General features: G+C 25.4%; 4 protein-coding genes across 4 annotated transcripts; 2 read left to right on the top strand and 2 right to left on the bottom strand.

Moving 5' to 3' along the window:
• Window positions 1-492: 492 nt before the first annotated feature.
• Window positions 493-2631, bottom strand: DICPUDRAFT_33826 (uncharacterized protein; the record flags this gene model as incomplete). The annotated part of the gene is made up of 3 exons (XM_003288251.1): window positions 493-581; window positions 658-2453; window positions 2519-2631. 3 exons carry the CDS (start codon window positions 2629-2631, stop codon window positions 493-495), a joined length of 1998 nt encoding a protein of 665 aa, XP_003288299.1.
• Window positions 2632-3586: 955 nt separating this feature from the next.
• Window positions 3587-8330, bottom strand: DICPUDRAFT_33829 (uncharacterized protein; the record flags this gene model as incomplete). Its single annotated transcript, XM_003288250.1, has 6 exons — window positions 3587-3703; window positions 3774-4181; window positions 4255-6613; window positions 6692-7596; window positions 7668-8044; window positions 8093-8330. 6 exons carry the CDS (start codon window positions 8328-8330, stop codon window positions 3587-3589), a joined length of 4404 nt encoding a protein of 1467 aa, XP_003288298.1.
• A 698-nt stretch (window positions 8331-9028) lies between these two features.
• On the top strand, window positions 9029-11032 carry DICPUDRAFT_55327 (uncharacterized protein). The gene is made up of 2 exons (XM_003288266.1): window positions 9029-9095; window positions 9383-11032. Exons 1-2 carry the CDS (start codon window positions 9041-9043, stop codon window positions 10816-10818), a joined length of 1491 nt encoding a protein of 496 aa, XP_003288314.1. The 5' UTR covers window positions 9029-9040; the 3' UTR covers window positions 10819-11032.
• Window positions 11033-11278: 246 nt separating this feature from the next.
• On the top strand, window positions 11279-13711 carry DICPUDRAFT_79111 (uncharacterized protein; the record flags this gene model as incomplete). Its single annotated transcript, XM_003288265.1, has 1 exon — window positions 11279-13711. The coding sequence occupies one exon, from the start codon at window positions 11279-11281 to the stop codon at window positions 13709-13711; it is 2433 nt and encodes an 810-aa protein (XP_003288313.1).
• Between the last annotated feature and the right edge of the window lie 195 nt (window positions 13712-13906).

Here is a 13906-nt window from a genome sequence, read left to right as displayed (position 1 = left end):
GAAACAAATAATGATGTGTTTGTACTGTTATTTTTTATCTATTGGTAAATTTTATAAAATGTATAAAAACGAATAATTTTTTTTTATAAAAAAGTTGAAAAAAGATACCTTGTATATCCAATCTTTCCTCTGAAATAATATGGTGTTTATTTCCAGATCTTCTTTTAAATAAATAAAGGTAACAGGATTTGATTTTGATCACTTACCACTGTATAGATTTCAAAATATTCCCCATTTTTCATCGATTCGAAAAGATTAGTGGAATTATCTGTAACCCTGATACTCTGACCATCATCATTGCCAAAAACTATTGTTGAGGTACCATCTTTTGCAATGCTACTAATATAACAATTTCCATTTATATAAAATTGATTATATGTGATATATTTGAAACCATGACCTGATAATATAATAAAAGTAATATTGTTTATAGTACTGGTGTTGTAAAAGTATAACTAAAGAACAAATATCTCTTTTTTATTTATTTTATTTTTAGAGGGATTTATAGAATTTTATTTGGTTTTCATATTGAGGTAATAAATGAGTGTTCATCATTAATGAGGGTATAGAATATTCCTTTTCTATAGTTAAAAAAATTATATAATTAATATCTAAAATTAGGGGAAAAAAATAATTATAATATTGTAATATACATACCTTCAAAGATTTTAGCTAATATGTGTCTGATTTTTTTGTTACTTGTCGATTTGGGAAAATCAAAAAGTACAACGACGTGTTTAATTGAGGCATTTGTTTGAGCAGTAATTACAGAATCAAAAACAAAAGAATTATTGATTTCATTTTTGAGGGTATTTAAAAACTGTTTTGGGTTTTCTTCATATTCTTTTTTAAATTTATCATTTAAAATAACAAATGCAACTGCATCTTGTTTTGATGGATCATCTGATGTCACTGGGACAACTACATTATCAAATACCTTTTCATTGTGTTGTATAGCATCTTCAAAAAATGAATTGTAAATTAAACCATTACCTGAATTTATAACATCATCTGCTCTTGATACAACATAATAGTATCCATCATTATCAAAGTAACCTAAATCACCAGTATTGAAATACCCAGGATATTTTTTTAAATATTTTTCATTTAACAATGTTCGATCATCATCATATAATAATCCTTGAATATGAAAAGGTGTTAATGGAAGTTTAACTACAATCTCACCAAGTTGAAATGGTTTTGTAATTGGTTGTTTATCTTCTAATGATAAAATATATAAATTAAGTCCAGATGAAGGAACTCCTGCTGATTTTGTACGGCTAGGTATTTGTAAAGATGGTGTAGTCAACAAAATATTACATTCACTTTGACCATACATATCCATTACTCTAACACCAATTTTTTCAATATATTTTAAAATAGAAGAATCTAATATTTCACCACCTAAAACAATTACTCTTAAACTTGATAAGTTATATTGTTTCGAAACTTCAGCTTCTGGGTCAATGTTTTGAAGTAATCTAAAAGGTAAAGCGGTTGCTAAAATCATTGAAACTTTATATTTTTCAATTAGTTTATAATAGTCAAATGAAACCATACCCATATTACCTTCATGTAGAACAAGTGAACAACCATGATTTAATGAACCAAATATTGTGTTTTGACCAAATGCCCATCCAAGACCAATGGTGGTAAGTAAAATATCATCTTCTCTTAAAGCATAGTTATTTTTATATGAATATCCTAAATGTGCAATAAAGGAACCTGTTTCAGTAATAAAACCTTTGGATACTCCAGTAGTACCACTTGAAAATGTAATACAGACAGGGCTAGACGATTCTAAAAGCTCATATTCTACCAATGGTTCTACATTTTTACAAATTTCGTCCCAATCTAAAGAGTTTTCAATTTGAATACCTTTGAATTTTTTATTTTGAGGTCTATCTAAAAATGATTCTTGTTTCTCTTTATTAATAAAATCGATACGATCATATATAATTATATTTTCAATTTTTAAATTTGAAATGAGAATTGCATCATTCAAAACTGGTATTAAATAATTGTAATCTAAATCACTTTCTGCATAATTTGTAGAAATTATTAATTTTGGTTTTATATATTCAATTTTATCTGCAATCATTTTTGAGTTTAAATGAGGAGGAGATGTAAAATAAATTGCTCCAATTCTTACACAAGATAAAATTGCTACAATGGTTTCAATTTGATTTGGCATCATAATCATAACAACATCTCCTTTTTTAATATTCAAATTCTTTAATACTCTTGAAAATACACATACTTTTTCCCATAATTCAAAATAAGTAACTTTATTTGAATAGTTTTTGGTTGGGCATTCATGATAAAAAGCAATTTTATTTCCATTTTCTTTTAAATTTTTATCCAAAACATTATTGCATAAATTTAATAAGCCTCCATTATACCATTGTGGCTTTTTTTCATTACCACTATACACTTTAGTATACATTTTATCCCTAAAATAATAAAAAACAATAAATAAGAAATTTTGTTATTTACAAAAAAAAATTTAATAAATTACCATTTTATATATTTTTTTCCAATTTCATCCCAAAATGATATTAAATCATTATTTGAAAACTCTTTGTCCTTAAAATAATTGAATGGTTCACTTAATTGAAATTTATCTGCCATTTATTTTTATAAAAATCTATAATAATAAAAAAAAAAAAAAGTTTATAAAGAAAAACAAAGTTTGAAAATAATATTTTTTAATTAATTTATAAAAAAAATTTAAAATATTTTACATAATTATTAATAAAAACATCAATAAATTTATAAAAAAAATTATTAATTTATAAAAGAAGAAACTAAAATCTTATAGATTTTTTAATTTTACCAAAAAGGTAATTTATTTTTATCTATATTAAAAATTATTTTTATAAACTGTGTAAACTTTGTAATCTTATAATTACTTTTTTTTTTAAAAATAAAAGAAGAATATCCTCATTAATGACTAATTATTATTACAGTATTAGAAAAATCAATCAACAAATTTTTTTTTTTAAAAGATTATATTTAATTTTTTATTAAATAGAGAATGTTCATTATTATTAAAAACATAGTTTTTTTTATTTTTTCATCTCCAAAATATTAATAATAAAAACTTTTAAAGATTTAGATGAAAAAAATTTGTAATTATTTATATTTATTTCTAAAGTTGTAATAATCTTCGGAAACTATTATATAATACTAAAAGATAAGACATATAAACCTTCATACCTAAAATGTTGTAAAATAAGACTATTTGAATATATAAATTAAAAACCTTTATAAAACTATTATTGAGCGTTTATCTCTTTATTATCTTTGTTGATTCTTATTCCTAATATTTTTTTTAATATGAAAACTTTCTCGGTTTCGACCAACATAAAAATTTGGAACATATGGCATAGGAATAACATTGTTTATAAAAAGAAAAACATGAAACCTCCATTAAACAAAGTTACAAGAAGAAAAAGATATAATTTTGAATAAGACATAAAAACTGGAATGTGGACCAACGGGAAAATCATATGTTTATGGATGAAGTCAGGTTACTCTAATATATAGTTATAATTAAAAATCTATTTATTTTATTTTATTTTTATTAATTTTTCTTTTTTCTTTGAAGAATAGGAGATCTATTGACATTACTGTTTAAATCTTTTAATTCTATTAATTCATTTAATAACATTTCAATATTATTTATACCTGTAAAGAATTTCTATAGATAATAATAAAGCTGGTTAGTAAAAGAAATTATTTTTAATTATTGTATATACAGAGATATTTACATTTTGACCATTTTTAAATATAATTCTGATGCCGTTTGTAAATAAGAATGATTCTTTTTTAATTGAAACTAAATCTGACCATAAAAAGTGTTGATTTGAACCTGTAACATTATTATGATAACAAAAGTAATCTCTTGTTGTAATGATACGTCCACTGATACCATGTTTAAAACAACTATAAACTTCATAAATTATGTTGTCTTTGTCTAAATGGAACAGTGTATGGAACTTTATATTATCATCATATGAAACATGTGAAACATGTTCATTACTGTGATCGTTGCAACTGATTGTAGCATTTAAGGAATTTGGATTTAAACTCTTGTTTAAAAGTGAATCTTTACGTGGCTGAACTATAAAATTACTATTATCACCAATGGTATCATTAAAATGATCGATAATATGAATCTATAAAACAATAAGAATAAATTATTAATAAGATTATAATTTATTTAATATATTTTATCTAGTTTTTACTTACATTTGAATTGAACTTTAATAAATTATTTTTTAAACTATTAAAAGTATCAAATTTATTTGAGCATGAATAGATTTCATAATGTTTTTCACTGTCTGTAGAGATGATTATTAAAGTATCATCATGTTGAATATCGTGCTGCTGTCTTGTAATCGATCTAATTGAAGAGTAATTTATAACTATCTTCTTTTCATTATAACTGAGGAATGAGCTCCAACAAATACAATCATTCATAATATAAGCTAAAGTTGGTATTCCAAATAGTGTTTTACAAGTGAAGCTATATTGGTAAATGGACTGGTTTTTTAATTGGAATTTTTCTAAAACAAATCTGTTTTTAAATTTACTGGTAATAGTTGTTATAATTGATTTGAATTTTAATTTTAATTCATTGTCTGTAAATTCATTGCTGCTATCTTGGTTTCTTGATGAGATATACGATAAAATATGAAACTCTCCGATTGATTTTGATGAATCTAAATCCCAATCTTTAAATTGATTAAATTGTTTTAATTGGAAGCAATTACTTGAAATAAAGTTATAGTCAATTAATGACTTATCATTATTGTTCTTTTCTAAATAGTTATAAACTTCATAAATATTCTTTGGTTCAGTGAAATAAACTTGAACGCTCGAGAAAAGATATTGAGAAAGTTTTCTTAATTGATCAACTGGAACACCTTCACCATTTGCAAAAAAGAAATTCTCTAATACTGGGTAAATTGATACAACAACCAAACTCTTATAGTGCAATAAATAGTATTTTTCTGTTTGTAATTTTAATTCTGGGAATAAAATTCTATCGATACTCTTCCAAATTGACTCCCAAACACCTTTTATGAATTTGTTGAAGGTTGGGTAATATAGATTGCCACTAAGAATTGTCAATTCATTGTTTAAAAGCAATAATAAAGAATCTAACATTTGATTTGAAATTGATTCGTCTATTAATTCTAATGTTTTATTTGCTGTTGTTGGTTGTTTGTTGTTGTTGTTGGATGCTGGTACTAAAATTTTTTCTAATAAAACTTTGATGCATTTATTTATATTATTGATAACCAAATCAATAATATAATCATATTTCTTTTTAGAGTTGTGGAATGAAATTGAAAAAGACTCTTGAATTACATCTCTTAAATGTGGTAACTTGTCTTCTAAATCATTTGAAAAATCCAATAATAATTGTCTTGAAAACTCGATGGAGTTTAATTTAATACAGATTGCAGAGTTTGTTATTGATTTACTGGTCAACAAATGTTCCTCAGAGGCATCTGCTAATTGTTCCTTTTGTTGCTTTAAATAACTTAGTAATTTGTTTAAATTATTTATTAATAGATCGTTGATCTCATCAAATGAGTTTACAGACTTATCTTTAATGATATCTTGAAGAATCGAATTCATTACAATGTCCAAATATTGGTTGTAAAGCTGATTAACAATTTCGATAAAATCAAATATATAGTGATCGATATTTAAATCTAGACCTAATAAATGATTTTTACCGATTTCAAAAATGGTAAATAGATCGATTAAACTGTTAGAATGTAATAAATTGTTTTTAATATCGACTGCTGCCCAATTCTCTTTTTCTAAACTACGAGATACCCATAAATTAAATTGCTTTTTAATTTCTACACACCACATGGAAAGGAATTTCTTGAATATTACATTTAGGTTCATTTCATTATCTTTGTTGAGGTATGGTTTTAAAATTGTGTTTGAAATCTTTTGAATCTTTTTTAACAATGTAAAAGTTTCCATGCAAACTTTATTCTCTCTTGACAATACTGATTCTGTGTATTCTTTTAATAATTTGTAGTAGCCTTTGAATGAAATGGAGCTGAGATCGATTTTAGATGGGAAAAATTGTGAATAAATTTCAATATCTAAAGTTAATTGCAATTCCATGGCGTCATAAATATCCAATAGTGCTACAATGTTTTCAAACTCTTTTGAATCTTCAATTTTAACTAAGGAGGCTTCTTTTACTATTGACCAACAAAATTCAATATACTTTTCAACTTGCTTTATAATTTTTGGTTCAAAATCTTTATGTTCATATTGATAAATTGACTCTAAGGTTTCAATTGTCATTGCTAATAGAGAACCACTTGTACCATAATTCTCTGGTTGTTTAGTTTTTTTATTGATTGTAACTGGAAAGCATTGTGTGTATTTTGATAATAAAGATTTATATAGTTTTTTAATTTGTTTTAAAATTGCTTTAAATTTGATTTCTATTGGTTTGGTCATTGGAGCTGTATCCATTTCTAACATTTTCATAACCTCTTTGATGGTTAATAAAATTTCATCCATTAAAATTGTCGAAATTTCAAAGATTTCTAAAAGTTTTTCTAATATTCTTTTAAATTTAAAATAATAATTAATAAATATAAAAATAATTGAAATATATAAAAAATATGAAAAATTAAATACTTACACAATGAATTTTAAGTATGGTGAAAATAAAATTCTATTTTCATAACTGGATATTAACTTTTTGATTTCTTTGGGAGTTGTAAATATTTGTTGTTTGTTTATGAAAAAGTCAAATAATGATTCCATACATTTTTCATGATTTATATTCATTAATCGATCAATTTCTTTACCTGGAACATTGTTATTCTCTATTGAAATTTCTTCGAGTTTATAAATTTCCCTCTTTAAATTGACCAAACCCAATTTAAGATAACCATAATCGGTTTTATCAGCAGCAGCCTCTTGTTTACTTGGAGCAATACCTAAAATTGATTTGAATACTGTTAACTTTCCTTTTGGTTTGGCTTGAAGTTTGTAATTTGTTACAGTTTCTGTAAATGATGGATATAACTCATCCAAATGGATACTAGCGAAACCCATAAAATCAGCTTTACTAATTTTATCGAAATCGTATACAGTTGCTACCAATATATTTTGATCTGGTTTATTACTTGAAAAAATAAAACTTTCATTCCACTCTGGGTCGAGAGTCTTCTTTTTAGTTGTTGTTTTAAAATGATGATGGTGTGGTTTGCTGCTATCTAGTAAGTTTTCTGTAATAAGAGATTCTCTATGATGGTGTGGTTTTTCATCTTGTTCATTGGTAAAAAATAAATTGACAAATGGGTCTGAAGTTAACAAATCTTTAACTTGTAATTTTTGACCTCTGTATATGGTTACTGATACAGTGTTTAAATAATTTAAATATTTATTTGCCAAATTTCTCTTTTCGATTTCATTAATTTTATTTAAATTAAACTGTTTAATTTTTTCCATTAAAAATTTATCGCCTTGAAAATCTTTATTGTCAATATCATTTAATTTTAAGTAGTATTCTTTGTTTTTATTTAGTTCTAATAAGTAATACTATTTTATAAAAAAAAGTTAGAAAATTTATATCCCCTGCTAAAAATATATTTAAATAATTTAATAAATACTTTAGTTAAATCTAATGATCTTTTAAAATATTTGTGAAATAATTTCTCTGAAATATTAAATGATTTGGTAAATGATTTATTTATTACTTTTAGTGAGGTTATTGGTTGATTAATTATTATATCACTGATAAAATAAATTAAAATAGTTGATAAATATTCATTGTTTTCAAAAAATTCATCATTGTATTGTACTGGTGTTGTTGGAGAGGTTGATAAATTTGAAAGTAAGGAGTCACTAGATGATGAAATTTTATGTTGAGGTAATAAACTAGATATAAAAGTGGCACCGATTTTATTTAAATTTGTGCAAATGTCACTACCGAATGCAATTGATTCCTCAATAATATTATTATCAGTTGATCCAGTCATTGGGGTATCTTTATTATTTATAGCTGTGTTTGGTTGTTGTGATTCTTTATTGTGACGGTGATGGTGGTGATGGTGAAAGCCACTAAATGATAAAAAAGCTGAGAAATCATGGTGATTAAAAAACTTTTCCATATGTTTAACTGTATTGATATTTTCTTTTTTCCCCTCTTCACAGTTACATTCTCCATGATTGTTGTTATTATTCACACCTTCATTTTTACCATTACTAAGACTTCCACCACTAATAAAATTAATGGTACTAAACCCAATGTTTTTTAAATGCAATAATACCATTTTAAAACTACTTTATAAAAATTTTTTTTTTATTAGAGTATATTACACTCTATTGATATGTTGTGTTATTTTGTAATATAAAAAACTATTTTTATAATGACCAGAGTTTTAACAAAAATTTATTTTTATAAAAAAAATATTTTTTTTTAAAAATATTTTTTTTTTTTTAAAAAACCGCATATTTAGGTCAGAAAGTCACCATATTAATTGATATTTATTTTAAAATTATCATCATTAATCATCTTTTTTTTAAAAAAATTAATCACGATTTCACAAAAAATATATTTTTGAAAATAATTATAATACAACATATTTTAATATAAAAAATTTAAATATTAAAAAAATAATTATGATATTTTTTTAAATGAAATTGTGTGATTATTTTTTAAAAAAAAAATAAAATTGCAGCGGGAATGAGTAGTACCCCATAGTTGTTTTATCTTTTTTTTTTTTTACTCACACACTGTGTGAACTATTAAGAGTGTTTGGGGTAATTAATATGAAAAAAACACATAATATTATAATATTTTGATTTATTACTTTGTAAAAATATTACTAAATTAATAAATTAAAAAAAAAAAAAAAAAAAAAAAATATAATACATTGTAATTTATACTATTTGAAAAAAAAAAAAAAAAAAAAAAAAAAAAAAAAAAATTTATTTTATTTTTTTCCATTCCCCACCTGGAAAGAGGATGGTATATAATAAAATGAAAATACTATTAACTTTAATAATTATATTTTCAAACTATCTTTTTTCTAAAGGTATTTATAAATATTAGCTAATTAAATGGATTTAATTCTAAAATAAAAAATAGATCACAATAAAGATAATCTAAAAAAATATTTTAAAATAAAATATAATAAATTAATAAATTAATAAAAAATAAATTAAATAATAAAAAAAAAGAATAAATAAAAGAATCTCTATTTTTTATTATAAAATATTTATTTATAAATAATGTTTGAGTAATTATTAATTTCTTTTTCTTTTTTTTTTTTTTTTTTTTTTTACAAAATTATATATTTTTTAATTTAATTTAATATTATAGGACAACCACCTGTTGATGATGGTAGATTAAGACCTTTAGAGATGAATGTTGTGTTAAGAAATTTTAAACCCGATAGATCACCAGATTTTGGTATCCCTTTAAATATGGGAGGTGTTGTTCCAGGCATTATGGCCCCCACTTTAGGAGAAAATAAAAGACCACAGTATTGCTGTGGCGAAAACCCATTCCTTGCTCCTGATGGAACTGTTTTGGTACATAATGAAGAATCGTTTAATCAATGGTTTGATTCTGATGCCAAATGTACCAATTATCTACTTACTTTCCCGCTAACTCTTGATGCATGGGATGATGAAGTTCAAATTGGTGATGCTGGGCCATTTGCCCCAACTGCCGGTATTGGTTTTGGCAACCCAGTTGATTTTCCAGAATATGCAAGAGATCCATTCAATCAATACTATTGCTTCGAACTTCATTTGTCAACAGTTGCTACTGATCCTGATATTGATGTCTTCCGTTTCTCAGCATATAGCGAACTCTGGGTATATTTCAATAATAGTTTGGTTTTCGATAGTGGTGGCGATACACAAGGTTTCGGCGCTAGTGTTAATTTCGAGTACAAATCCATTCCAACCCTCAATTTTGATGGTACAACTGTTTACCCAATAGATGTCTATACCTGTCTAAGATCTACAGATAATTTCCCAGATGGATCTCCACTTAACTTGCTTTCACAGGCAAATCTTTTCTGTAGTTGGATAGATGCCAATGGTGTATGTAACGGAGATAACATTACTGCTCCATGTATCGATGACCCACTATCGTGTGTAACCAAAACACCAATATGCGGAAATTGCATATCAGGACCAAGACAATGTAACGGTGACCCAACCATGTGCACCACACCAAAATGTATCGAAGGCCAAGGCTGTCAAATGGTTGATATTGACTGCAGTGGCGAAGATGTTTGTATCGAAAACGTATGTGATGAACAATTAGGTTGTATTGGTAACCCTATACCAAACTGCTATTGTAACTCTACAACTTGTGTAACCACAGATGAATGTCTTCCACGTTCGTGTATTGATAATCAATGTATTGCTATTCCAGTTGACTGTTCTATATTTTTACCAAATTGTGAAGAATCATTCTGTAACGCTGGTGAATGTATCTGTACAGTAAATCCTGGCACCACCGAGGATGTCACATCTGAAGTTGTCACCACCGATTTACCAACCATTACATCCACAATATCCGTTACAACCACATCAGCCACCACCACATCAGCTACCACTACTGGCTCCGAAACCATAACATCCACCGGCATTACCACCCACTTCAGACCAGAAAACCACATTTGCTCTGATGACTCTTGCCCACATAAATACTGCTGTATACAATTAAAGAAGAGCTATACCTGTGTTTCAAAATATTTTGAAGATCAATGTTCCCCACAAATATTATCAGACTTCTTTTAAAAACAAGTAAAATATTTTTTAATAAAAACCGCAATAGTTTAAATTGGAGATGTTCCCTATTGTTAAAAATTAATCAATTATTTAAAAAACAAATGATCAATTAAAATCAAAAAAAATCAAAATAAAGCAAATTATTAAATCAATAAAAATATAATCATATTTTGCAATTTTATTTAATTAAATAAAAATTATTTTAATAATTGATTTTTTTTTGATTTTTTTTTAATTTTTTTTAATTTTTTTTTTTTAAAAATTATAATTATTTTTTCCCAACAAATATATGAATGCTGTGTAAATGCATTGCTGTTTAATAATGGAATTTCCAACGTAGTTTTAATTAATACTAAATACCAGATAATCACCGAATAATTTTTTTATTTATTAAATATTTGAGTTTAAAAAAAAATATAAAATAATTTTTTTTTTTTTTTTTCCAAAACATAAATAATAAATTATAGCAATGTCAGATAATAATAATAATAATAATAATAATAATAATAATAATAATAATATGGATAATAATAATAGTGATACGTTTTTAAAAATTTGGAGAAATCAATATCTTCAAAATCAAATATTTAAATCAATTGAAATATTAAATTATGAAGAATTATTAAAGAATGATAATTTAATGTATATTGGTAATAGAAAAAAGATTGGAGAAATTAGAACATTAGGATTTTTAGTTAAAAGAAAGTTATGGAGAATTTTAAAGATAATGATTGAAAATGACGAATATTTGGTATTTACAGAGAAATCAGTAAAGAAATTTTTAAGGAATTGCGGTGATGCTCAACTAATGAAATTGGTATTAATTAAAAAGAAATCAGAAATTGAATGCTTGGTTAATGCTTATAGATTTTTAATCGATGAACATTTAATGTGGCAATTAGAGTTGGTCGATAAAGAATTATCTGAAGGTTCAAGATATGAATATATACCAGGCACTATTCTAGATACAGCCATTCGTTCAGGGTCATTAGAAGCCATCAAATATGTCTATGATAACATCAGTCAAGAGTATGACCAAGATATAGCAATCTATAATTGTTTTTACGGTAATAACCATCTTCGCTGTCCAGATAAAACCATCCCATTTTTACAAGAGTACTGCAATTTTAAAATTAGAAGCAATATCCATAGTTCTCTATGTATACCATGGGTTGATGTTAAAAGGAATATTAAAAATGAAGATTTCAAGAGAGAACTCTTTGAAAAGAAATATATCTTAGACTATAACCCCATCTCTATTTTAGAACTTCAAAATGCCCTTGTCGATCCAGAAACTATTCAGTTAGAAATGGAGATTTTTTACAAAAAGAATCCAACTTGGGAAGTACCAGCAGGCCTCTATGAAAGAACTCTTTCGAAAGATGAACTAATTGACATCTTTTATATGGATTTGTTGGCCAAACATTTGTTTTCTGGCAATCAATTTGACTCGTCAACTAAAACTAGAGTGTTTACCCATTATTTATTTGACCATAAAAAATCAAGAGATCTCACCAAACTATACCCATTGGTCACAAATGGTCCTTCAAGATTTTTAATACCATATGCCATAAAAATGTTTGATATCGAGTTGTTAAAACAAGTATTAGAAGATCCCATATTACCATTTTTCGAGCCAGGTTTTCCAATAATAGAATTTTTTTTAATCCCTAGCAACCCTCATAATAAGCCCCTAAATTTAAATGAATTCATTGGTTCTTTTTTCACTGACCCAATACTATTACAAACAAATAACACCAATCCATTTAAAACATATGCTTTGCTTTCAATTATTCAACTTTACCCAATGAATGCCATCAGAGAAGCATTTCATACATTTAATCAATTAATTCAACAACATGGGGAGCACACAAGACCAGCCAATATACCTATCAATCACCGTAGAATCGAAACCACGAATAAGGATACTAACCACCTTAAAGAATTACAACAATTTTTAAATGAAAATTATCATTTACTAGTTAATGGCCCTCCAAATGAAAGTTTAAAAATATATATGGAAACTCCAAATTCAAATATATCACAACACAAAAAAAATGATAACGATTTCATTTTCTGCAACAATCAGCTATCAGATTATGAACAAGTGTTACTAAAAAATGATATGATTCAATTTTTTAAAATACTAAACCAAATAAAACAATACCAACCCTCATTCGTACCAACATTCCATCAATATATTATAAAATCGCTTGCAAAATTTTCCAGTACTCAAACTATTAAAACCCTAATTCAAGATTTCAACTCTTTCAATAATCAATTCGACATGACACTATTATTAAAGGCATCTTATAATAAAGGAAATTATCAAGTAACCAACTATTTAATTGAAACCATATGCAGCAATCAACTCAACGAAGATAACATCAACAAAAATGATTTGATTCTTTCCTTTGATGAAATTATAGTTGGCAATTCCTCGTCACTTTGCCCATTCTCAAAAGGTGACACTCAAACCATTCAATACATGCTCAGCAACGAATATTATAAAAATAATTTCAAAAGCCTATCAAATTTCGAACTGATGATCAACAAACTTTTAACCACTGGTAATTTAAAATGCTATCAAGAGCTATTAAAATTGGATCTATTACCACCATTAGAATCCTTAAGTAATGGTGTTAGTGAAGGTAATTTTGAAATATCAACAAAACTATTCAATGGTCTTGTCAATTCTGGAAGAGTCACCATTTTAAACCACTTTTTAAAATTAAACCAAATTCCTCTTGAAGCAATTCCACCAATATTCAACCATCAATTGTACCATTTTAATCTCTTTGAATCCCATCATTTTTTAAGATACCATTTTAATGAAATTATCGATAAAAATGACAGTGTATCAATACAAAATAATCAAAATCCTCAATGCAATATTATGTAATTTTTAAAAATATATTCAATTAAAAAAAATTTTAAATTTAAAATCTTTCTCATTTTATTTTTTTATTCATTTTGTGAAAGCTAAACAGATTTTTTTTTTTTTTTATCAAAATTTTTTTTTTTATTTTTTTTTTTTATTTTCTGGTGGTCCAGAGATATCTTTTTACAGAGATTGGACCAAAAAAAAAGTTTTTTA

The sequence above is a fragment of the Dictyostelium purpureum genome (assembly GCF_000190715.1).
Source record: "Dictyostelium purpureum unplaced genomic scaffold DICPUscaffold_129, whole genome shotgun sequence".
NCBI lineage: Eukaryota > Evosea > Eumycetozoa > Dictyosteliales > Dictyosteliaceae > Dictyostelium > Dictyostelium purpureum.
The sequence above is the reverse complement of the archived record's forward strand: the minus strand, read 5'-3'. Positions and strand labels throughout refer to the sequence as shown.